The sequence below is a fragment of the Lissotriton helveticus genome, chromosome 9 (assembly GCF_964261635.1).
Source record: "Lissotriton helveticus chromosome 9, aLisHel1.1, whole genome shotgun sequence".
Classification (NCBI taxonomy): Eukaryota; Metazoa; Chordata; class Amphibia; order Caudata; family Salamandridae; genus Lissotriton; species Lissotriton helveticus.
In genome coordinates this window covers 1,064,896,361-1,064,923,544 of record NC_136070.1, presented here as the reverse complement: position 1 = coordinate 1,064,923,544, position 27,184 = coordinate 1,064,896,361, and the positions used below count along the sequence as shown (strand labels likewise).

General features: G+C 45.3%; 1 protein-coding gene across 2 annotated transcripts in view; it reads left to right on the top strand.

Annotated features, from left to right (window-relative positions):
- RAF1 (Raf-1 proto-oncogene, serine/threonine kinase) overlaps window positions 1-27,184 on the top strand; it is a 314,694-nt gene that overhangs the window by 152,225 nt on the left and 135,285 nt on the right. For both annotated transcript variants that reach the window (XM_078661425.1, XM_078661424.1), the window contains exons 4-6: window positions 8,560-8,662; window positions 22,299-22,456; window positions 24,563-24,658. In XM_078661425.1, the coding sequence (XP_078517551.1) occupies window positions 8,560-8,662; window positions 22,299-22,456; window positions 24,563-24,658 (357 nt within the window). The remainder of the gene's footprint in view (window positions 1-8,559; window positions 8,663-22,298; window positions 22,457-24,562; window positions 24,659-27,184) is intronic.

Here is a 27,184-nt window from a genome sequence, read left to right as displayed (position 1 = left end):
TGGTTCTACAATTTGCAGCAATCACTTCCTTTCTCATGGATCTGGCTTATTCTTCTGTTATTACATTTCTACAAGAGGGGAGCACCTTACACCTTACTGTTGTATCCTCGTTCCCTGTCTCTCTCATTGCATCTAGCACGTTGCTTGATGATTGCTTCCACTTAATGCAAAAGCATGTTGGTTCAAGGATTGTAGGTTTTACAAAACGATGAGATGTTTGGTTCTATTCGACATTAGGGGTTGAAGAAGGCATGAATGACTAAGGCACAGATGTGGAGAACTTTTTCAGATTGGTAAGTTGCCCATCTGGCCTGAACAGTAGTTAGAAACGGTAGTGAAATGTTGGTAAACATTTATAAATGCAAAATATTGATCTGACGGGCCCCATCTACCGAACGCGAGCATCGCAAAAACCTTTTTTTCAATTTTAGAGAGAAGTTTACCAAGTATGTACACTAGCAAACAGGTGTTAGGGATGTTCCCTTACACCGGTAAAGCTTCCTCTCGGATGGTTTTACAGGAGAGAGGGGATGGTGAGTACTCAAGTTTGGTTCATGACCTGATGGAAGGTGACTTGTTCACCCGGGTGGACCGTTCATCTTTTCTTGTGGCATATGAAAAGCCCTAGAAGTCCAGGATTTGATGGAAGGTTAAATGCTTGGGACTAGAGATGCATTCACATGAGGATGAACTCGAGTCCGTGGGTCTTAGGAATGATTGTGCCCGGCCTGGAGTCTGATTCGTGAGCCTCTTGTATAACTGTACCAAGGCTAGGGGCTTGGCTTATCTTAGCTCGGGATGGGTTAGTACAAGTGTTACTCTCATAAGACACCTACCCAAATTAATCTATCTCTTGCTGGGCTCCTAACAGTCCACCCTATCGCCCTCCCTTGCTGGCATCCTCTGGCTCCTCCCCCTTTGGGTTCTACAGAGTTCCTCTCTGCCTTTTTCTCTGGTGGATCGTAATACTCCGTGTGCAGACATGCAGTGGTCTTCAGGTTGTCCATCCCGAGTGGCCGGCGTAGGTCAGGTTGGGTGATGACAGATCATACTGCAGGGTGCTCTCTGGGAGCGAGAGGGTGGAGGTTGTTGGCGGTTTGTTTAACCCCTTTGCTGCGGGGATTATTCACCTGCTGTGCTGGGGGGAGGGGGGCGCGCACAGCGCCTGCATGCTCATGACAAGCTCAGCTCGTCATGAGGCACGGTGCTCCTGTGCTCATGACGAGCTGAGATTGTCACAGGTGCATTGGCTCCCGTGGAACGTTCAGCACAGGAGGGGAATTCTCCCCGCACCTGAGCGTTCCACGGACCATGACGAGCTGAGCTGGTCATGAGCACCGGAGCGCTGTGGCTCATGACGAGTTCAGCTCGTCATGAGCATGGGAGGGGTTAATGAGCCTGCTGGAGGAGCCATCGGAGGTGGATGGTTGGGAACATTTATGGCTGTCTTTTCATTGGTCACAACCTTGCTCTTCTCAGCTTTGAGCATACACATCTTTCACTACCCAACAGCATTCTGCCCCTGTGGCGTCTCATGTCGCCTCAACGACAAACATTGCAAAAACCCCAAAATAATCACTAGGTATTGACATAACTTGATACAAGCTCCTATTGCCTCCAGTATGCAGATGATACATTACTTACTATTAGACCACACTTCCTTGGGGCTTCAACGATCGCTGGAGAGTCTTGCACAGTACCGCAATAACAACAAATTAGCAGTAAATCAATCCAAAACAAAAATTATGGTATGTGATGCCAGGAGTAACAACTCCTTCAGCAGATTTAAAGTTACCATGAACAACGTAGCCTTGGAGCAAGCCTCTAGTCTAAAATACCTGGGCATTTATTTTAACCATCGAGGCTCGCACTTTACCAAACTCTCGTCTCTGAAAAATATTTCCTTGTCCATGATTAAGAGTTTTAAAAAACGGGCATAAAAGATGTATGGCCCGACCTCACAGGTATTTACAAAGTGATTGAAGCTAAATTCATGCCAATCCTAACCTATAATAATCTATTAATATTTAAAGATCATTGACTCGTGGCTGTACAAAGCACAAACGTGATGCTACAGAAACCTGTTTCTTCTTCCCATTGCCACACTGTCGTCCCAAGTACTTTTAGAATTTGGACTGAGTAAACAATCAGTTTTGTTGAAAGCTCTATTTTTGACCTAGTATGCCAAGCTTTTAAGACTGCCCCAAAAGAACCCTCAAAAAACGAATGTGGCATGGCATTCGAGAAAACAAAATCACCAATGGAAACCCTATGCAATAACTGCATCTGAACATTTGGGAGCCCAGAGTATCCTTATACAAAATCTGCCCCCAAAGTTAACGTCCAAAATCCTAGTCACAAATGGAAAAAATAAATCCGGCAAGGAAGACCTGCAAGAGATAGCGCAAAAGGCCCATGCAGACCTCTGTATGTCATTTTACCAATGCATGGGAAAACCCGGTCTAACGAGCTCCATGAAACAGGTCCTCAAAAAAGATCTCTTGAGGATGCAATGCTGGCTAATTCCTTTAAAAGCATTGAAATGTGGGCACTTAAAAGGCTCTTCCAATCATAAATGTCAACTATGCAATTTTAGGCAGGAATCACAGATGCATGTACTCTGCCTTTGTCCTGCTCTAAAAGCTTAAGATGCTGTTGGCTGAAGCCAATATTTCGAAGTTTGGACATCAATGCAACTATGCTGTTATTGCATGTTTGAGTGGTGCTGATATACAGCTTTCAGCCAGGTGCATGAAATTCCTTGGGTAAGTGTTTAGATTACTGAATTCGAGGTCTACAGACAGTTGAAAGAGTGGGCTGCTTACTTGATTCCCAGCCAAAACTTTGCATTAAATCCAGACTAAATCACAGCACCAAACAAAACACTAAGCTGTCCACCTCTTTCCCCTGTTTTTCACATCCAGTACTTTATGATCTGATTGGGTGTCCTAGGGGCCCCGGAATTTTATTGAATCAGATATGGGCTCGTCTTCAAGCAGGCTAAGAGCTGGTCCCTAAAGGCAAGTTAGGCCTTGTACAAGCCATCACTAGTTGGCCATAAGCCACTGAGTATCGCATTTTACAAAACAGGCTGTTCATAAGCCCTACAAAGTTGTATAGAGCCGGTCATTTATGCTCTAATTTTACCCTAATATCTTTAGCCCGATAGGACAGTGTTTTGCTCCCTACTCACTGGCCTTAGTCCAGTAGTTGCGCTTACTCTAGACAGAGTGGGGAACAGGTGGAGCAGGCAACATACATTACAGTATTTGTGCTCTTGTGGGAAGTCAATATGCATAATAGTCATTTATTCAAAGTCTATGTTTTGCGGAATAACTGATTGAACGGCATAACACTCAAATGAATTAACTGTGATATCTGATTTTATCTTGTTTTTACCGCTCTTGAAGGGCGATTGTATGAATTGACGAATTGTGATTTATTTGATTTCACCTTGTTTTTACTGCTTTGGATGTTTTAGGTTACATTGTAATGTTTTAAGTAACTTGAAACAATAACAATTTACCTTCTGATGTATGGTTGTCATGGATGAAGGCAAGACTTAGTTCTTGAAGAAGATGGTTGCTTTTACCTCTTGGTATTATTGAAAATCTAGAAACTAAATGGATAAGTGTGACCAACGGCACAGTGAAGTCTATTAGAGTGAGGGTCTTATGGTTATGATATGTAAAACAAGGTGGGCTGTCAGATTGTAAATGGCCGTTGATTGCTCTTAAGTTGGAATACTCTAATTCCTATATGAGGGACTTGCCGATTTTGTCAAGCCTGAATATATATATATTCATAAACGTCAGGTTGAGCGTGCTTGGGCCTTGCATGAGAGTATTTGAAAATTGTTCAGGCCATTCCCTTCTATCGGTTTAATTGTATAGTTAATTGTATAGTTGCCCTTTAGGACAGCCTGCAGTGGCTGCCATATACAGATTATTTTTTTGCAGACTCTGAGTAGCTGATATAGCCTTGGATCATGGGCGCCTTTTCTGCCCAGGTTTCCTGAAAGTAAGATTATCTGAAATGAGGGCAGAAATCCAATAGTCTCACTGTCGGCTAATTTATCTGACAGGCAATTGATGTTCCATGAGCAGATTTTAAGTTTACCTGCCATCTCAGTTGGTTTTGCTACCGGGGAGCCTTTCATACTTACCTTTTGGGTTGATTCAGGGCTCTGGAAATCCAGATCCAGTTGTGGTCTGATGTTAGCACTCTGTTGAACATCTGGCCGAGTTGAGGATCTCAGGAACCAGAGGCACCAGGTGATTTGCTCAGTGTATTTCTCAAGACTTAACCTGGTCTTTGTGGTAGCTGCTCAGATTGTGGCTTCTCTTATGTGAGGCTAAGTAATGTAGACATGCTAGTTCTCTGTAGTGTGATACCTGTATCCTCCAACTATTGAATGTCTCCGCGGCCCTCAGTGCCTTGTTGGCTGCTGTAGATGACGCCCATGTTCCCTAGTGGTCTTATTAGTATGTCCTGAAGTAGGAGCCAAGAATTCCACAGAGGCGCTGTCGTTTGAGCATATTTTGGCAGTGTCTAGAATTTGACTTAGTAGGCAAAGGATGTTTCCACATTTAGTAAATCAAACTGCTCTCTTGATCGGCACTCTGGGTACATTAGGGTTACCTGACTGTCAATTTTGTTGTAAGGTGGGGCCTCTGAACTAGTGGTGCTATTCTGACAGTCTAGGGGCAAGTGGGCCCCTGATCTGGGGTGAAGCTGATCAATGCCCAATTACACACGTGGCCTTGTGGTGGTGATTATTGATTTTAGCTTGGTGTATTCTTGGAGGTCTTTTTTGCCCTTGGAAGGGCTATTGATGCTGTCCCTGAGCTTGGTGATTTGCACTGTCAACACATCTTCTGTATCTGGGCTTGGTTGTCGATTTCTGTGATCATGTTGTGGCAGTTCTCAAGATTCATTTTTGGTCACAGGATTGAAGGTTGCTTTCGTGGTACCGGGCCTACTAGGAGAGTGTCGTTCTGCTTGTGTTTTCAAATGGTTATCGATTCTGGAGGATCCTTTTTTCCCTTCTTCAACAATCTTATCCTGCAGAGACTTTGTGATGTCGGAGTTGCTAATTTGGCTTGTCATTTGTTTGGACCGGTCAGGACCAGTGTTGATTGCTTGATTCACTAAGGCATGCATAGGTTTAAAATTGCAGTTTGAATTGTTGAAAAAAGAGTAAATAGTTTTCCGTCCGGCACACATAGCCTTCTGCTCACATGCCTTGCGTCGTTTTTTCCTCTGTGGGCCCTAGGCAGTTGTGTCCTTGATAATTTGTATACCCTTGTTCTTGTCCGTGGTCATACTGTTGTATCAAGGGTTAGAGCTGGTTTGCTGGTCTAGACAAGGTTTTTTCTGCGGGGGCTGTGGTGCTTGTGAGCGTGTGCAGTGCCTTGGGGGCTTGGCTTCAACGGCCATTGGGCGAGCGCTCTTTGACTGCATGTGCTGGAGGAGGCGCAACCTAGAAAAGTTTCTTTGTGGTTTGGGCTGCCTGGGTTGTGGCTAGTGTAGGGTTGCTTGCCGGGCTGTCAGGTCGCGAAGCCTTCTTGAGGTTGTTGAAAATCTCTCCTGAGGTTGTTCGCATAATTTCTACTCATTTTGAGCTTTAATTATGAGTTTATTTTAATTATCACAGTTTGTATTGATCCCAGAGATGGAAACTGCCTTGGTGTTTAATAGCATAATCGGAGTGTCCATTTTCTCAGACTGATAACTTAAAACTTCAACTGATAATTGTGAGGTTCTCAACAGAGTCGCCCAAATGTCTGCTGGTTTCGTTGCTTTATATGGAACACTACCATGGACCAGTTTATGGGTTTCTGATTGTGTGAGAATTGAAAGATCCAGCCACTGTCTGAAGCTAAAATTGCTTCCCATTCTGTTGATTGAGTGATGTCATGATGTTAGATGATTATTTTGCTCGAGTTGTCTGAATAGGACCTGCTGAGGTTTGGCTGTTGGCTTTAATATGGTTAGCCGGCGGGGGTATGGTTTACTGTGTTTTCTTGGCTCTCGGGTCTGTTGTGAATTGTAGTAGTAAGAACAAATTTTATTAAGACAGTTGTCTATAGATCTTCAAGATACAAAATAAAATTCTTCACAAAGTTCCATAGAGTATTGTTTAACAGCAGTTAAGAGGCGGGCTAGCCCATTTGCAACATCTACAAAGTACATATCTGCTAAAAGATCTATAGAATTTTTGCATTGAGAGTGGAATACTTTATAAAACAGGTCTTAGAAACTTTCTCTGAATCTCCAACAATAAAGGGAACTTAATATGAATTCGGTATCCCTAATCTGTACACCAAGTGGCTAGCTAAGACCTGTGCTGTAGGATAATGAACTTCCTCTATTGCGCTTTGGGCATATTAATGTCTACAATTTGGAGATGGTTTGAATCACTTGAAAGAAAAGTTCTGTAATGTGCACCCTGCAATACATGTGATTAACTGGTAACGGTCTTGAACTGGTTACAGTCACTTCCATCACAGATTAGACCATAACTTGGAGTCAGACCAACGTCTCGTGCTCCTAGTTGTAAATATGTTGGTATGCACCCAGGTAATTCGCCAATATCATTGACAGTTCTTGCATTGCCAGACAGGGAAACAGCGGTCCTTGAACACAGTGTGGCATGAGAAGCATCAGTGCTGAGACTGACATTACTTTTATATTACTGTATTTTTGGAGCAAGGTTACATGGAATGTTGCTTCATTAATGTCTGCACCTAGGACTCACTGCCTCCTAGAGTAAGTGGTATGTGGTATGAAAGCTCCACTTGTGGCCATTAGCCAGTAAGCACTTTTGCGTTGCAATTGTGCAAACAAATTTGCATAGAATGGCAAGGATGTGATGAGAGGAAGAGTTTTTCATGACTCCTATGAATCAGGCAAATTTATCTCCATTTTATTAACACAGTATGAACTCCCAAAGCCCTCCACCACACAAAACCTTTATACCCATCAGCTATAAATTAATACAGGGCTACACAGCCTGACCTCCTTAAACACAATGACAATCATTCCCAAATCAAGTAGGCCAGTGAACGACTGAAATAAGTTAGCATGGCCCCAAAACAAGATCGCTACAGGAATTAGTGAAAACAATTGTTGACAGTTTGTTACAACCATTTGTAATGGATTTAAATTCTTGTGATAAGCTAGAAGGACATTGCTTAATTAGTGAAAATTCATGAATGTCATTTGAGGGCAACCAATGCCATCTAACAAAATTCCTTTAAGTGGGTGAGTATACATGGATTTACTTTACTCACTACACTCTACAGCACTATAAAGGGTCTTCTAAAGTTGCTCTTAATAACATTTCGATAAAAATTGGAAGATGTGTTAAAAATGCATTGGGCCTTAATTAGTCCTAGGGGCTTTATGTTTGCTGCAAACAGGACGGTTTGGAAAAGAGGGAGGATTACATTATTTGTATGTGTTTCTCTTGTTTAGAGGAGCAGAGAAATGTACTTCTGATAATGGGGTTGGAGAAAAGAGTTAGATGTTGCCCAAACATAGTGCTGATATTTGTGAGAATTGTTTTTCACACAAAAGTATGTAGTTAAGGGATATTCAAATCTTCTTGTTACGAAAAAATAAAGTTGAATAAAACACATGGGATATGCAAAGACTTGAAATGGATTCTCAAAACAGTTTAAATGTTTGTTACACAATCAATAAACATAACTGCAAAGACGGCCTTTAATCAGGGACCCTAAAAAGGCACAAGTAGTCAAATGTCAGATGAGCATTCTTCGTTCCAGAATTCCCTGGATAAAGTTGTTGTGTTGTTGGTAATTAACAGTCCGCTTAATGTAATTAATTTCAAGTTTAAAAATGTTCAAGCAAATAATGAAAGGCTATATGTTTGAGATGATTTTTGTAGAAATGTTTGTGAGATCTTCCAATTCATTGAGCTGTTCTACAGGTCTGGCAGTGTGAGGTGTTTGTAACCAAGTGTCTAATGCCTTTTGTCTCCAACGTATATCTAGAAGGACCACATCCATGTCGAATGTACTGAATTTATTGTACGCAAAGCTTATGCTAATTATTTGGATAATCTAAAAATGGATCCATCCTTCCTGGACCTATATTGAACACCTTTGACCTTGAATATCTTTAACCAGAAGGATGGATATTAGCATAGTCTTCTCAACCCAATCACCTCATCACAATTGAGTCCTAGCTGCTGCAAAACATCTAATAATGTATCATTAGAGCTGTGTCTTGGGTTGGTTTCAACCTTAACGCTTTTGAAGCAAACCCTCTATATCCCCTTACCGACAGTGATTACTTGAAATCTGAAATCATCATTGCAGTTCAGAGTGTTGACAAAATGTAATTTCACTACTCAGTCTACTTACAGCAGAACTTGCAAAGAAAGCTACATGTGAGCAAACCTACATTTTGTACCTGACCCATGCTTCAAAGGTTGCATGCCCAATTGGCAAAGTTTGTGTTTTTTGAGTCCCTAGGAACTTTTGCTAATGTCTCTGGTTTTTGTTCCGCTAATTTGTTTTTCTTCTATTTCAGCAAGAAATCTCGCTTGGATTGGAATACGGATGCCGCGTCATTGATCGGAGAAGAGCTCCAGGTGGATTTCCTGGATCATGTTCCCCTCACCACACACAATTTTGTAAGTCAACCTTTACAATGTATTGCCATTTAAGTATGCCTTATTGCTGAAGTTTGAGATATTACCCCAAGGACATTATCTGTGTTTTTTTAACTTGCAAAATACCAGAGAGCAACTCTCCCATAATGTTGTATTTGTCTTATGTCAAGTAACAAAGAAAAAATGAGTGGGGAATGTGCATAAATGTTTTGGTTTAGTTTCTAAATAAGATTGTACATTTCATGGGCCATTTTCTATGTCAGGCAGGAAGTAGCACGGAGTACTGTCAACGGGTTTCCAGTTACAGCTGAATTTTTATTTCTACCGTAGCATACAGAAAATAATGAGGCGATCTCTGCACCCACTGACTAATGTTTTGCTTCCAGTGGATACTTAATGGAGAATTGTAAAAATCGTAAATTTCGATGTTGTATTTTTGGTTTGTCGCTTTACTTACAGCACTTGGCTTTTCTTCAACTTCACATTGCTGTACTTTGGGTTGATCGTGATTTTAGTAGATGCTACATTGTTTGTAGGATTGTGTGCTATGCCCTTCATTGATTCCACATGGGAGTATAGTCTACATATTTTATTCATTGGTGTTCAGTCAAGACAATATTAAGAGGGTACTTCATCATTTCGAGATAGGAGACAAGTGTGTCCTAACAGTTCGCGTGTGTAATTTGCACTTGATTCCTTAGCAAATTAGCTCAACCAGACCTTCAGATAGTGTCTGGCTATATGAGGCAAGAAGATACAGTAGGATTCGACACGTCCACTAGAGGCAGCCTTGCCAATGGTAGGTTGAGATCTGCAATTGCTGAACAGTTTAGTATAGAGAAGGCTGCAGCTGTGTTGTTTGTGAGTTGTATGTTGTGGTCTTCAACCATATGAAGAGCATTGACCCCATCTACAAGCCAACCAAGCATACCAACTGTATCTGCCACTTCATTGCTGCTTGCTTAAGGTTTGCATGCCTGTAGATCAAAGGCTGGTTCATGACACCGTCATTCTATAGTTCAGCAGAGCAATGTGCGAGTTGAAGCACTAAAAATGGCTAAGGATGTGGCAAGAGAGGATCAGTTCCCCCGATCTGTGGCATTGGAGGAAGAGCTTGAGTTTGGAATTACAGTATAAAACAGAAGATCAAGGCCTGGATGAGTGGTCGGTTTCAGGGAATCCCCATGTTATTGTCCACTCTTCTCTTTGTTTATCTTGTTGCCGTTACAAGGGGCCATGAAGGCAAATTGGCAGGAGTGGTAGCTGTGCCTTGCTGCTATCTCTAACTTATAGAAATCTGTCCTAATTCCATTTGTAGTCTTGTATGCTCTAGTACCTTGATGCAGTACTTCAACTATAAGAAACTGTGTTAAACTTACATGCCTTCTGAGCCCATTTATGCGCACCTTTGGTTCACCTCACCAAATGCTCATTTATATGGAATGATGTTGGTGCCAGTGTTACTTTTGGTTTGTACTTAAGCTATTGGGTGTAACGTGCCAGTTAATAGGGGTCTGGTGATGTGCAGATCTTCCATTTTGTCTTCGATGATTTTCTGTGCCATTTTGTCCCACATGATTGCCCCACATGATTTTTCAGGATTTGCTGACACCTTCTCCAATCTATTGGCCATAATATTAGTGAAAATGTTCACATTTGTATTAGTAAGCAAATTATGTGGTTTTCCTTTTTTGTGCATTGTATTTATTACTACTTACTAGGTTGTCATCCTACATATCACTAAGTGTGCGCTGGATTTCTATCGTTTGCACTGGCTTGACTTTTCTCTCTACTATAGACTATTCTGTTAAAATGTTCACTGCTATTTTTATGCTGGGACGTTCAAATATGTGTTACTGTCTTTTTGCGCCTCATGGAAATTATATGTTTGAAGTTGGCCCATTCAGATGGATTTTATTGGTGCACCCTGATTCACTATCTAATTGTATGCTAAAGAGCTTTATGAAAATTGTTCAATAGTCTGAAATGTTGTCCTGCATGTCAGAGTGTGGCAAGCCTGAATATGTGTGAAATTGAATAGGGGTCCTGGACTACACGGCACTTGGGTAATATTAGCATTTATCAGTAAATTTGTGACTCAGAGGTCATGATGCATTGTTCATCTGCTGAGAAATGTCAACCCCAGAACAACTATAACAAGTAAAAAGTGATATCCATAAGTGATTACCATTCTATTATTTATTAATATACTCATTTGATTTTTTTTTAAAAGGTGTATTTTTATTTTCATGGAATCTTATCTATCGGACTAGGAACATACTGCCTCGTAATGATCGCCTTAACACGTTTCTGAGTTAACTCTTATAGTAGAACCTTTTATGTGAAACCAACTCACATTCAATTCATCAGTATTGATTATAAATTCAGCCTCAAGCCCTCAATGTCCTTTATTGCTTAATCCACCAAAAATGATTTGACCTTTCTGTATTGACTTTCAGTTCGCTCTTTTTTTGTCATTATCTCATAACAACCATATATGTGTATTTAAGCCAAACGTACCTTTGCACCTTTTTCCAGTACCTATAATATAAACTGATATTTCCAATCAATATCCACAATTCACCTTATGAAATTCATTATTAAATATCTTTTACTGCCATTATGAGTTTGCCCCCCACTCAACCAGTGCATTGTTTTTGTCTATATCCATATCTTCGCCTCACCTTTACATTTTTTTCTTTCATGTAACCTCCATTTGACTCACACTATTCATAAGGTGCTCCATGTTTTCGATGCCATAATGGGGTGGAGTTCCATGCATTTGTTTAACCAACGCATTCTACCTCTTTAATTGTGCTTCTATTAAAGGATTTTTTTAATTCAGTTTAATTTCATGTGGCTCACCCTGCTATTTTAGCGTAGTTAACTAGTAAAATTGTCTATCTCCATGTGCTCTCTCTTGTTTCACTTCTATTAAATACTTTTCCAGTTTCTCTTCACCCATGAGCTTTTAATTCCTAAAATTAAAGTCCTCTTTTAGACAGCTCCATTAAATTTCATGGCATAGGGCGTAAATCTAAATTGAATAGAAGAAATATGGTTCCAGGCCAACTCAATGATAAATTGAAGAACCAGTTTACAACCGTAACATATTAAGGTTATAAATTGTACTCTTCACTGAAAGCTAAAGCACCCTAAGTTCCTAACTAAACAATCAAACGCTTGTGTTACTCATACAGTAAAGTTTTTCCGGACTTTCAGATTTGTTCTACCTTTTCTCAATATTTTTAAAGATACCAGGCACATATTGGTTTTCAGTCAGTTCAGAGAGCCCAAAGAATCTAAGCTAGATGCAGCTAGAAACGTTTCAAGCAAATAAAGTGGCATATTGGTTTGAGGCACCTGCCCTTGGTTCGTAGATATCAGCCCTTAGGCAGTAAAAAAACATCTACGAACCGTATCTTTGCCACATATGCAGTCCTTAGGCAATTTATTATTGATACTATATTACACTCACTCTGCGTGGCTAGCAAGAAGATCACTTTAAATGTATTTACGTTTCTCTTTGGCCTTTATTGTTTAAATGCAGCAATCCAGGAAATGGTATGTTGTTCAGGTGGGTGCATAGGTTGATTCTTTTGGGTAACCCGTGTGTGAATATCTGGGTTGAATCCATCATCGTTCTTTAACTCACTTTGCCACTCCAGTTCAGACCCAGCTACTTGCAAATACGTCTTGACCCTGTTGCTCATAGGACAGTTTAGCCCGAACTGCCAAGCCAGGTCTTCCCTGGACTGGAAACAAGCATCCTGGGACGGGTTAGGGTGTTACCCCAGAGCCGGTCCCAGGATTAATTGGTTTTTATCTTGTGTCTTTTCTGATAGATTCCTACAAACTAACTCAGTGACAGATGTAATTGTCTTGTATGATTTCCCGCTTTTAGATCGTTTACATCTGGTGAGATGTTGTAATATATGATGTACTGATTAACTTTTTACAAAAGTTTTGAGACACAAAGTTCCAGTTAAGTTGGTAGCATCTGACTCATTCAAGATTGGAGGTATGAGTGCTTGCTGCGTGGGTGCCTGTATGTAGAGTTGATATAAGAAAAATAGTTGTCTGAGGGAATTATTTACGAATGGAAACTCCCTCTCATTGACACAGAACTTTCTTCTCTCTTTAACGTGTCATGCAACACAGTCCCACCACTCACCCACTGTTGCTTTTGTATACTGTCTCATTTCCCTTCTGTCTTCTGCTTCACCCCTCTTTCATCCATCTTGTGGTGTCACCCTTTTCTTCTCCATCTTGTTTTAGTCTCATCGCTTATCCGGCTTTTGCCTTGCTCCTTTTTTAGGTCGAGCTGGTGTAGCAGTGCAAAGCACTGCGTCCAGCGAAGCATCTATTGTCATTCACTTCCTGGGAATGTGAGACAGGGGATGGGCACAGGCAGGGGATTCTCCCATGTGAGCGCACACGTTCACCCACACACCGTGCACATCTCCTGTCCCACATTGGCAGGAAGCGGATAACACACACACACACACACACGCGCGCACACACACGCACACACAGGAGCACACACACACACGCGCGCGCACCCCCTCCCCCCCAGCAAGTGCACGCAACTTGTGTTCACACAGCCTGCAAGCTCTCACTTACCGGCTCGGTCCTTACCTGTCTCCTGGCACTCCGCGGGGCTTTCCTCACCACTCGGGAGCTCCGTGTTGCCTCTGGTGCCATGCAGTCTTCGCCCGGTCCCTCTGATGGGTCCAGGGACTTCAGCATTCAGGCTGCAGGGTTCCGGACGTTCTCCCGGCGGTTCCTTCCTGTTTCTTTTGCAGGACCCTCCCACGTCCCAACGAAGGCTGCCTGACTTCCGCGATGTCACACGGGCAATGCTTGTTGCATTTTGTTGCACACAGAGAGAATCTGAGCTCCTCTGGGAGCTATTGAGAATCCATGGTGTGACTATTGTACTATTAAATACGTTACATAGGAAACACAAGTCACGTAAGACTCCACGTATATTCGATCGCCTCACACACCTCTCTCGCGTGCATGAAACCTGCTGAGGTGTGCAAGTACGTAGTACCGAGTAGTTAGAATGCACACTGATATCACTAAGGAAACACAAGTCATGTAAGCCTCCACGTATATTCGATCGCCTCACACACCTCTCTCGCGTGCATGAAATCTGCTGAGGTGTGTGAGTACGTAGTACCGAGTAGTTAGAATGCACACTGATATCACTGCAGGGGAGCTGGTTCCATGGTGCCCACCCTAAACTGGACACCTCTCCCAGTCCCCAATGTATTCTCCGGGTGTTCGCTCTTAAAAAATCCTAATATTTGCCAATTATAAAGCCCACATTTATTTACTTATTTATTTATTTTACAGGGTGGAGCTAGTATTCCCGACGCCACACTCCTAGAGTGCGGTCTAAGTGGCACAGAGGTTTTTTTAAGCAATACAGTAACCTGATTTTAATCCATCACATGCAGTATCGTTTTATTAAATCAATTATTAAAAAAAGGTAGTGTGCGTTTATGCAGAATGAAATATGATTCATCAAATTCGAATTATTGATGTTAAAAAGCAATTTAATTGCGGCGCTTTTTGGGAGCAGTGGCAGACGCATTGAAAAAACCCAAATTAGATGGCTAATTTCTCTTCTTGAGTCCGCGTAGCCTTTGGCGATGGAGGCTGTAAATGGGGCTATCAGCCCCAAATTGCCATGCTTTGCTGATTAAATTTTAATTGAGACTTGTAAAGGGCTGGAAACGGCGTGACATATAACCTGCGGTCATGGGGCTGTGGCAGGGGGAGCCTGGTGCTGTATATTTTTCGGCCTTTGGCCTGCAGATAGAACCGGAGAGCAGTAGCCCAGGAGGCCCCGAAGAATGTGCCGGCGGTGCCCACGGGGACCTCCGTGGAGAGGAGAGTCGAGGAAGCCATGGGTGGCAGAGACTTCAAAAGGAATACATCAATGGGGCACCTCGGCCCTGCTCCCCCTCGGTGCTTGCGCTGCAGCTCACTCGCCAGCAGCGGAGACACAGAGATGTCACTCGGAGGGCTACTAATGAAGAGAAGCCCCCTCATTACAGAGCTATCTGTTCTGAGGGGGCGTGAGGGGAAAGTGTTACGGCTGGGGTGTGATCTGTAGGACGCCGCCCTTCAAGCAACGTAGAAGCAGTACTCACTCTGCCCGATAAGAGAATAGCAACGCAGATCGAAAAATACATGTCTAGATGCAGGAGAGGGGTGAAAGCGTACGACTCAAAGTAAATGGCATGGGCTGTAGTGTCTTTACCATACTGCACCTCTACGAGCGAGCTTGTAGTAGAGACGGGAAAGAAGCAACCATTCTCAGCAACTTTAAGGAAGTGGGCAAACACTGACATTTTAAGAAACGTGAGTCAGATTACGGGTAAACAGAGGGAGCAGAAATTCTTCAAGAAATGTTGCATCGTGTCAGCCGGCTAGGCACAACAATTGAATAATATCTCAGCCATGTATTTAATTAGATTGCCCCACACAGCTGTTCCATTCTATCATGTAGTTTAATTGAGGTGTACTGATCTTGGATGACTTAGTTTATATTTTATTTTTATACAAATAAGCATGAACATGGGTAATGAGCGATATATTTAGTCCTACGCTGGCATAGGTGTGTGTATGTGCATTTATTGGCATGCATGTTTAGGAATCTAAGTGCATAGCACACCAGGTGTATAAAAATAAAAAATAAAATAAAGCTGTATTGTCACAATTTGCATTTTTTATATATTATATAAAAACATAGCATAGCAACAACGTTGAAAATGTACTAAACATAATACTGTGATTTTGCCTATAATTTACCCTACTAGATATATTTTTGTTTCGTATTTGAGATAGACAAATCAGATTCGAGAGCACCCCTAAGATTTCATAAGCACCCCAAAGATTTCATAAGGATCACCCCTGTGTTGTAAGAATTCAAGTACGCAGTCATTTAACCATCGTGACCTAGAGTATAGGCCTGACAATGCGAAGTGCTGTAGCCTTTGTGAGGAACCTGGGACATGCTTATAAGAAGCCATGGGCACATGGACATCGTGGGCAAGGGGGGACACTATAGTAAAGAGTCTGGGACATGTGAACACACTGGATACGGAACTCGAGACTCACAGACATATGATAGCAAGAGGATAATAGACGAAGGCACCAATTCCCTTTTATTCCTTCATCCCGCTTCTTTTATTGAAACATATATTCAAAAACTCAATTATTCAATCAACCTGTCCATACTAATCTGAAAGCACAAACATAGCCAAAACATGTTTCACCACTAAATGTTGTTTACCAAGTGCTGTTCAAATGAAATATGACAACAAAAATGTACCCACACAATTTTTCACAAATTGCAACCCCATACATCATACAGAACATCAAAATGATCATCATGTACGGGACATAGTCATCTTTGGGTCTGTCACAACCACTCAGTGCTTGATCTGATTTGAATGAAGGTGGTAACCTCAGCGTTTTAAGATTCTGAAGTGTTAGCAAATAGTTTTTCATACAGACCAATTAATACATAATGAACATTTGTTGATGGCCTCTGAAGACTTACTCAAAAGCGTTTTTCAATTTTTTATGAAGGAACTTTAAGATCATCACTAGCATTGGAGGTACTTGCCATGTGTGGCACCTTCAGTCAGCCTAGCATTTTCGCCAAAATCATTTTGCATCCTGAGATTGGTTACCCATAATAATAGTGGTGAAATCAAACTATAAATCTAGGAAACAAAAAGCTTTCTGGCTAAAAAGACGGGTTGAAGAAGTCGAACATAACACAAGTCCATATAGAAGCTGTGTCAAAACAGCGGCACTGATAAAACCTATGATACATCAGAACCTTACAGCTCTATGTCGCATACACTTAGGTGAGACATTGACTTTCATAGAAAGGCTGGACTCATTGAACATTTGAAATCAAGGCTCCAAATATTTGTGAGCATTCTCTATGTAATGTGCTTAAGTAGCTCCACTAGGTCACTGGGTTGAGTCCTTGGCTTCGGAAGCTTTTGTGTAGCTCACACATTCCAATCCAGGTAGGATAGCTCAGCACGTTGAGTGCCTGTTTCAAGGGTATGTGTGTGTTTTTGTGTGTCTGTGAGTGTATGTCTTGTATCCTTTGGAATAAAATGCTCTACCAGTAAGGTGGGTCACTCTACAGAACAAGCATTTGCAATGCAATAGGTCTCGCAACTGCGAGTTTTGGAGCTATTGGTATTGTAAATAACAATGCCTTTAATTTATGTTGTACATACCAAAACATAAATAAAAGGCATTGTCATTTACAATGCCAATAGTTTAAAGTTGCGTAAATGCAAGACCTATTGCATTGCAAATGCTTGTTTTCATCTGTCTTGTGCCTCTCTCCAATGTCTTGTGCCTTGGTCTCCTCTGTAATTCATCATGTGCTGCTTTATCAGTTTTCATGGATGGTATCGTGTGAACACCATCACCAATATTCGAATTTGGGAACAGTCTGAAAATAAATCATGAAATCATTAAATCAGTGAATTGCTCTATCAGTGCCATCTGACTTGTACATTGGTCCGAACATTGTTACTCTGACCAGACCGCCGAAATTCCTCCCAAGCCTGCACGCACGCCTTCCAATTTGACACCGCCGCCGACGCCCTCACCAGTTGAACGACCCGACGTCTCCCACCGACCACAGCTCCCTCGGAACCAGCGTCTTGGTCTCCTCCGCCTCCGTGGCTAGCCCATGGAACCTCTGCCACTGTGAATGAGACAAAGCATCCGCAATGTCATTGTTCACCCCAGGCACATGTCGGGCCTGAAACAGAATGTCATGTTCTAAGCAGCGCAGCACGAACACTCTCATCAATTTCAGCACCTGCGGGTCTCGGGCCGACTGCCTGTTAACCACCTGTCCCACTGACATATTGTCCACCCTGAACAGGACCCGTTTCGTTTGTGAGACAACTCCTGAGCCCACACCGACACCGCCACCACCAAAGGAAACAATTCCAAGAAAGCAATGCTGCGGCCCCGCGCTTGCCACTGCAACCGCCTCTGCTCCGCGCACCACCGTCCCGCCCAGTACAATCCGACGCCACCAACACCCGCCGCGTCCGAAAACAGCGTAACGTCCCACTCCCAGTCTTCCGGGGGCGCCATCGGCACCCCATTGAACGTCCCAGAAACGCGAGCCACATCCTCAAATCCTCCTTCGTCCCCGCCGACAGGCACAAGTGATGATACGGCAGCGTCAACCCCGACAGCGCCAGACCCAGCCGACGGCAGAACATACGCCCCGCCCGCACCACTCGGCATGCAAAATTCAGATGTACCAACAACACTTGCACTTCCCGCACTGTCACCTTCCGTTTGTCCAATATGCCTCTCACCAATGCCAACATTGCCGCTCTCTTGTCCACCGGTAGGCGTGCTTCCATGGCCGCCGAGTTGAGCTCTATACCGAGAAAGGACCGCACATACTGGGACCGTGTGTCTTCTCTAGCGCCAGGGGAACCCCCAAGTAGCCCATTTGGTCCATGAAACCGTCCAGCTATTGCTGACAATCCGTCGAACCGGGCCGTCCCACCAGAAAGAAGTCATCCAGGTAGTGCGTCCTCAGAGCCTGTGCGCCAGTAAGGAACTGAAAACGCTCAAACAAACGCACAGGAGATCGAGCACCCCATGGGCAGCGCCTTGTCAACGAAAATGCCCCCATCAAATTGAATCCCCAACAACTGAGCAACCCTGAAAGCCGACTTAATGACGCACTTCGCCATCATGGTCCCCGTCCCTACCGCCGCCACAATCTTCAGCGCCACGTCCACAGACGAGTACGACACGGACGCGCGCTCTGCCGATATGAAGTCATTCACCGAAGACCCCCTCCGGCCACGACAAGTGCTGTATCAACCTGAACTGCCCCGGCTCCTTCTTGGGCACCACCCCAATCGGGGAGATAATCAGGTTTGGCAAAGACGGCTCCGCGAAGGGGGCCCACCATCCGGCCCTCCTTCACCTCCTTGAGCAATTTCTCTCGCACAATCCCCTTGCGCGCGTTTACAGACTTCAAATTGTCCGCCCAGCGCGCAATCCGCGGCCCTTCATACCCCAACCAAAAGCCCTCCTGGAAGCCCCGTCGCAAAACGGCTGCATCGTCCGCCCGCGGATAGGCCGCCAGCAATGGCTCCAGCCGGTCCAGCCTAACTGGCGTACGAGCCTTCTCCCATAGCTCTTTGCCTCCCACCGCCCTGATTTCCCGGCACCACCGGCTGTTGTCCCGAAGGACCCCCGACTCCCCAGCAGCGCACCACTGGATGCCGTCTTCTGCATTTTGAGCATTCGTGCCGAAAACGGCACACTTGCCTGCCGCACACGCCCTTCTTGAAATCCCAGCAGGCCTGACCGTGTTTTGCCCGGCGCCTCTCTCACTGCCCCCCCCCCCACGGGTGGGGCAGGCTGAAAAGGGGCTCGGCGCGAGCAGCAAACCGCTGGCTGTAAAACGGTGCGGCCGAACTTCGCCCCGCCCATCATCTGCTGGTACAAGTCGGAGTCCAGTTCACCCCACTTTGCGTCCGGGTCCGACGCCATCCTCGCCCGGAACTCCTCATCATAATGCGACCACGCGTAACCGCCATACGTCACCTGCGCCCTCCGGACCACATCCATGTATTTAAACAACGCTATGGACCTGTCTGGATACTTTTTGCAATACACGCTAGCGTATATTAGAAATGCCGCCGACCAATTGTCAATCATCAGCGACACCTTGGGGCGCCTAGCCAACCTCTGCTCCTCCTCCTTAGACTCTTCCTTAGACGTTAGCTCCCTGTGAAGGAGCTTCAACATCTCCACGTACTCCCTCTTCCATATCTTCTTCTTCGTCGGCAGCGATAGGTGGGCCCCCAGCGGCTTTGTCACCCCCCATATATGGGAGCTTGTGCACCGGAACCACGCAACTCTCCTTCGTCCTGGTGGCCGTCCCGTCTGTCTTCGCACTCCCCACCACCTCACTCCCCTCACTGCCCGTCCCGTTGCTCACCGACGCTACCCCTGCCGACAGCACCCCCCCGTCCGGGCCCACCCCCGTATCCGTCACATAACGTCCCTTCACACTAGCCGCACCAAGTCCTCCCCACTTGCACACATCCCCACCGACACCTGCGCGAGGCGCTGCCTGCCCAAACCACTCCCCGCTCCGTCCCCAACCTTACCTGGCGTCAAGGCCGGCGTCCACACTGGATCCCGCCGCCGAACCAGTGGAGCTGAGGGGGCCGTCACTCTGGGCACTTCAAGCCGTTGCCGTACCTGCAATGTACTTCCAACAGCGTTACTGCTCCCTCCTCCACCTCCCTAATCTCCCCTTCCTCCTCTGACTCCCCGTCCCCACACACTTGCAATCCCATCAACTCCTGGTCGCTCCCTGGGGACTCCACCTGGCTCAACCCCGCCTTTTCCCTACACACCCTCATCAACGCACTCAAATCCACGCTCTCTCCGTCCATCCGCCACACATGACCCGTAGGCTGTCTCCACCATGCTGCCTCGCACTCACGACCCCCGGCGGCCGTCTCGACCCTTCGGGGTGGGGCAGGAGGGGACCTATCACCCCGCCATCTCCCGTGCTCTCCTGCTTGCTCCCTCGTTGGAGCACAACCGCCCGTACAAGGCAGAGCCGGCCCATCCCCTCGGTGGACCGGAGCCGCAAGCTGCCCTCCAGAGCGCCTCTCCCACCGCTCCTGCCAAGGAAAAAAACATGGAGTCCAGCATGCCGGGGAAAAAATGACCCCCCCCAGTCCCCCCAACTCGGCCCCCTCCCCCCAGCCCCTCTGCGGCCCCCTTCCCCACCCCGCGAAATGCCCCCCCCTCCTAGCCGGTCGCTCCTGCCACCCCCCGCTCCCCCCAGCCCCATTCCCCCCATTACGCCTACCGTGGCTCCCCCACCCAACACGAGCCCCCCCAGACTGGCCCCCCGGCCCCCAACCCCATCCTGCCTCACTCCGACCCCCAACTGCCAACCTCCCACCCGGCATGTCCCCCAGGCACCCCAAACCTCCCTCCCCCTGCCTCGGATCTCCCAAGCGCCCCTCCCTCCCGCTTCCCCACCCCTCCCCCCTCGCACTCTCTTAGGAGACGGCGACCTGCTAGGTCCCACCATACTCCCCTCCCCCCAGACGAGGATCCCCAGTCCAAATCAGTCTCCCCACCCTCCATGCCCCCCACCCCCTCCCCTCCATATCCGATTCGTCAATTAACAAAGGGGACCCTGCCCCCCTCGCTCTTCCCCTGACGCTTCCCCCGCTCCCTGCTGCCCAGCATATCCCCTCCTTGCCCCCTCCCTGTGGCACTGGCAACTTTCCCTCCCCCATTGCCGCCTCCTCCTTCCCCACCCCCCGCAACCCCCGCTCCGCCCACAAACTCCAGGGGTGTCCGGCCCCTCGCGCCCTTCTTTCCCCCACCCTCCCTCGCTTTCCGCCTGCCGGTGTAGCCCTCCGGCCCCGCCTCCAGCTCTCCGCCGCTCTCCCGCCCCTCCCACCTTCACCGCGAGCCCTCCGCGGCCGAGACCGCGGGGGCTCACACGCTAGGACAGCTGCCGCGGCGCTGTTCGCAGCGCACCGTGGCGGCCTCACCTATACTTCCGGCCTCACGAGGTCCAAGCGGCCAGCGTCTCCCAGCAATCGCCAGGCCTCCACCTCCTGGGGATCGTCCATTCTCGCCATGCCTCCATGCCACGCAGACCGACCGCCAACCTGAAAAAGCACTGCGCAGTACCACTGTGCCCGAGACAACCACAAACAGGTCCGCTACCCCATAAAAGCGCCCAAGCCAACAATAAAAAACTTGCGGCAAGCCTCCCACCGGTTGCTGTGTCACTGCCACCGAAATGGTGGTCAGTGTCACAAAATGTCCGGTCATATACCCTCCCAGCCCAACCAGCCCAAGCCCCAGCCCAAAGGGAGCCCAAGAACCTACCGCCAGCCCAAACAGCCCAAAAACCCCCTGTGATTCCTGGCAGGCCTCCCGGTGGTCGTCCGCCCCCCCCCCCCCCAAAACCCCATTGTAGCATCTGTGAGGCACTCAGATTGGGACGCTAGAGATTTTATTTAATGAGAATTCAGTAATGGGACCAATGCTTGTTCAGGTGCAAGGGTCTGTTCAATCTGTTCTGCAATGCACACTACTAATATTGTTGATAGGAAGTGATAAATATGCATTTTAGTTTGCATAATTTTAGTCCCACCACAGCACACACCAAGTATGTAGAGTGTGAGCAAGTAACTGACCGTATAATTACAGATATCCTATGGGTGTTTACTAAGATACTTTCATTAATATTGATTGTATCAAATTATTTATGGTATCGAATGTCATTCAAATTTAGTGGTCATATCCTGAATAATATTGGCGTTATTATTTGAATAATATTGGCATTATTATATGAAAATTAATTTGCCTGCTACAAGTGACTACTGCAAGTGACTAACGTGTTTATTGTGCATGTCTCATAAATGTCAGTGTTTTCTAAAAGATTATTATTTAGAAAACTTGGCATATAGAATGTGCAGACCAGTCTGCTGATATTCCCACTTGATATATGGGTGTCCTGTTGATATCCGGTGTTTGTCACTCAAATGACCTGTTCCTTTACATCATTCTGCAGGTTCGGAAGACATTTTTAAAGCTCGCCTTCTGCGACATCTGCCAGAAGTTCCTGCTGAATGGCTTCCGATGTCAGACCTGTGGCTACAAGTTCCATGAACACTGCAGCACTAAAGTCCCAACCATGTGTGTTGACTGGAGCAACATCCGGCAACTCTTGTAAGTGACTACCTTTTGTTAGGGATGTGAAAGAAAGACTAGTAAGTATAATTAATTAAAATGAAGAAGATGTTTGTGCTATTCGAACCATGTAATAAAGCGATAGCAATTTTATTTTAATTAGGCACTCGCTCTGAATTTTGCTTCCATTATTGATGTTTTCTTTGGTGGGATAACATGGAAATTTATGATTATTCTATCAACAGTAAAATCTCAATTACCTTGTATAAATAGAGAGATGGGGTGGATTTTGGCCATTCTTATGTCAATATACTGAGTAATCAGTGTGTTAATAGGTTTATCTACTGTAAATCCACACACACACTACTTAATAGAGCATGCTATATGGTGAGAAGGCAGTTCAACACCACGTTTACCATATTAGGTAAAGATTGCATTGCTGGTGTGCGGTAGGATAATCTGCCTTTTTGTTGACTGCATCGGCAGTTCAGTCACATAGAAATATCATGGCCAACCGACCAGAACACTCTGTGTAAAGCTCACAATATTATAGTGTAAATAATGAGCTGTCTTGATGAGTGACTTCAGGCAGGGCAGCCGTCCAAATGGCTTCCATCAGGGTGCTGCAGAGATGAGAAAGCAAGAGCACTTGTATTTGCCATGCTCGATACTGTTTACTTGGTGATGTTAAAAGCATTTCTGGGATCTGCTTTTTTATTGCAGTTGTAATTGGATTTTCTTTCATAGAAGGGTAACCTTGAAACCCTGTGATAGCTGGGAATAGACCTATACCATTTAATATTCCGAGGGGCATTTTTCAGGTGATAGTGTTATGATAGAAAAATAACCAATTGACAATTACCCAGACTGTAAATTTGTGAATATTTCATAAGAAACACTAAGGGGCCTATTACGTTTTTGGCGGAGCGGTGGCGCTGCGGTTTGCACAACCGCGCCACCGCTATGCCAAAGGTCACGTCGCCGCCTGCCAGATTACAATTTTTTAGTAGTCTAGAAGGCGGTCGGTGTGTCGGTGCCTCTTATAAAGGCGGTGGTGCCATTAAAAAAGGCACTGCAATGGGACGGCTCTACAAGGTTCCAGCAAAGCATGGACTCGAAAGTCCATGCCCTGCAGGAACCTAAGTGCATGCACACAGGGGGTAACATGTTATTCCCCCCTGTGTGCATCCACCTATGTTTGAGGCACAGGTTTCCTCTTTGCCAGGGTTTCCATGGCGGTTCCACCGCCATGGAAACCCTGGCTGAGAGGAAACTCGTAATATGCTTGGCGGGACCGTGGCGGTAGCGCCAAGCATATTGGGGCCTCTGACCGCCGCTCCTACACTAGGGAACAGAGGTTCCGTGGTGGACCCGGCGGACCTAGGGCAGTCCGACTGCCCTAGTCATAATCGGGCGGTCTGACCACCGGTGTGGAGGTGGTTGGATTCGCCATTGCCATGCCACCACGAGTCTGGTGGTCCACGGACCGTCAGACTCGTAATAGAAGAAAACCTCAGTGCGGTCAATGAGATTTAAACATTTCACGGTGAAAACAGATTGTCACAAGAAGTTAGTCATTAGGGATGCTCAGATTACATTTAATGAGAGTTAAAGTGGTATGCAAAACATGTTTTGGGAAGTGTTCACTGTTGAATTCCATTAGGATTGCAGAAATTAAATCAAAACAAGAAAACAGGCAAAAATAAATTGTTGGATTTCTTCTTGCCAACTATTCCGAATTATCTAGCCAACAATTAATGGATAGCAAAATGGGTTGTCGCTTAGTTTATTTCCAGCGTAGAGGCGGCTGAAGCTATAAACAATTGTTTTGCTGGTTGAGAAGGCAAGTCCGCCCTGATTGTTCTTTGCTGCACATGGGGATGGGAGTTCACAGGAGAAATAAAAGTTCAGAAGTTTAATACATCTGTTTTTGAATAGTGGATATTAAATGGGGGGAGATGAAAGGTCACTTACTTTGAGAGGGTCTATTTTATATTTCCTGCTTTGAGAGTGTGTTTTCTATACAGAGAGTGAGTATTCCTAGAATGCAGTTCTTTCAGAGTAACAATGTTCGGACCAATGTACAAGTCAGATGGCACTGATAGAGCAATTCATTGATTTAATGGTTTCATGATTTATTTTCAGACTGTTCCCAAATTCGAATATTGGTGATGGTGTTCACACGCTACCATCCATGACCATGCGGCGGATGCGGGAGTCGGTTTCTCGAATACCTGCTAGGTAACCCACTCTTTTTTGTGCTAGGTCTCATGAGCTCTATAATATACATCACAGTGATTTAATTTCACCTTTTATTTGTTCTGTTCATTTTATGTTTATATAATAAGCCAATCAGGCCAGTTGTTGGCGCTCCTGAGTATATCTTCTTTTAACTAGTGGCAAGTAGTGTAAAACCAATGCAGGCAAATAAAACTGAATATAAACGTTTGCATATTTCCTTCATTGATCTACTGTCTTACTAAACATTTTAAGTTACTAGCATTTGTGTATTGCGCTTCTACCATTGGTATGTCTGCTAATGCTTTCTGAGACTCTGCCCCTTTATGGATCTGGGATGCTTGTTGACCAAAGTTGACTGCGGTCAGCTGTTCTGCTTTGGAGGAACTGTCAGTTCTGTCTTGTGGATGCGTATGGCTTGTTTTGAATAATATTCCGAACAGGAGGTGTAGGTAACTAGAAATAACTTCAAATTGTTAAATCAGATTTCTAATTTGATACCAATATTTTTTTATTATATGCAGTTCCTGAGTTTTATAGAGATAAATGTATGTGTCTTTAAGTGCCTCTGTTGTAAGTTAAGAGTTGAGGATCATTTACAATTTGGAAAAAAATTATTGGAATAGTTAGGTAGGAAACGGAGAATAGCAAAGTCAACCAGTTTATTGTCGATGACAATGCTGAGGTTCCTGGCATAGATGGTGGGGGATGTTGTCTGTCCTAGTTTTGTTGGCCACCAGGTAGAGTCCCACTGTTAAATACTCTTTCACGAAGATCTTGTTTTTGGTCTTACCAGAGTTCAGCTTGAGACAGTTGTTCTTCATCCAGTCACCGAATTAAGTCATGCAGGCAAATAACCTGATCCGGATACCTGGCATCATATCTGTAAGGGAGGGATTGAGTTGCGTGTCTTCGGCGTAGAAGAGGACGTTAATGTTGTGGGAACGGATGATGCTTGCTTAAGGGATTATTCGTATATTGAAGAGGCTCAGGGTGGATGCATGCGGACTTCCGCATATGAGGTTGTGGGCGTCCGAGGTGTACGGTATCAGCCTCATTGACTGGGTCTTTTCAGTCAGAAAAAAGCAGATCCATCACAATAGATTAGCCGCGCTTTATAAATCCTGATTGATAGAATTCTGATGTCTCATAGTCTTTGGATAAGATGTGGTGGAAGACCGTGTCAAACGCTACAGAGTGGTCCAGACAGATGAGGGCCTCCGTCTCCCCTCCGTCCAGCATCTTTCAGATGCCCTCTGGGGTGGACATTAAGGACATTTCCATGCTGTGATTCAGTCTGAAACCATACTGAGTGATGTTGAGGAGTTTGTGGCCATTGAAGTATTCATGAGGCGTTTGTTGATTTTCTCTAGGACCTTGGCTGGAAATGGTAGTAGGAAGATCGGTCTGTAGTTGGCAAGCGTTGAAGGGTCAGTGGAGGATTTCTTCGGCAATCGGAGGACAGGTGCATGTTTCCAGAATTCTGGAAATGTCTTGGATGAGGTGGAGGTGTTGAGAATAGGTATGAGCTTGGCGCTGATGGATTACAATCCTCTACAGTAGGTGTGGTGGGGGTCATGTGGTTAGCATTGGTACTTTCAATAAGTTTGTGAGGCTTATGGCAAAGTAAGTCCCATTCGGTTGTGGGTTGAGGTAGCTCTAAATGGGGGAGATTTTGTTGCTGATGGGTAAAGAGAGGTTGTTGAAGATGTTCTGCGATGGGGTGATCAATTTGGAAGCGGCCACTGGTGAGGTGAAATCTTTCGCTATGGCAAAGATTTCTTTGTTTCTGTTAATGCTGACATCAATGCGTTGTACGAGAGCAAGGCGTTTTGTGGTCCGGATCATTTGGTGCTAGCATCTCAAGGCAGATTAGAATATGCTCCTGTCTGTGTTGTCCTGACTCATTCTCCATTTGCTCTACAGTTGTTTGCTGTGATGTTTCATGAGTCAGAGTTCCTCTGTGTACCAACTGGCCTGTGATCTATAGATTGTGTTGAATTGCTCTTATTGAGTGGAACCACGCAGTTGATACAGGAGGTGCTTGGGATGGAGATGCTGAACTTGACCAAGACTTGGTCTGTCCAGGAGACTGGTGTGAGTTTGTAGACTTAGATGTTGTCATAGGTGGCGAAAATAGGGTCCAAGAAATGTCCAATGAAGTGGTAGGTCCCTTTATTTGTTGGGTGAGGCTCAGGCTTCCACGGTCTTCAAGAAGTGCTTTGAGTTGCAGTCGGTGTGGTCTTCCAGGTAGAAGTTCAGGTCTCCGAGTAGGATGTAATTGCTAGCATCGAGCACAAGTGTTGTGTCACGACCCATGATGGTGTTGATGAAGTCAGTGCACGGCCATGGTCATCTGTAGATGACAGTGGGAAGGAGGAAGTTGGCTGGTCCCTTGTCATTCTTCATCGCTGGAAAAAGGTGACGTTTTTGGAACCACTGCGCCACTCCAGGCAGGGATCATTCATATGTAAATTAGACCTGGTCTTGCTTTAAAGAGAACAGTTCCGTCCAGTCGCTGGACAGGAA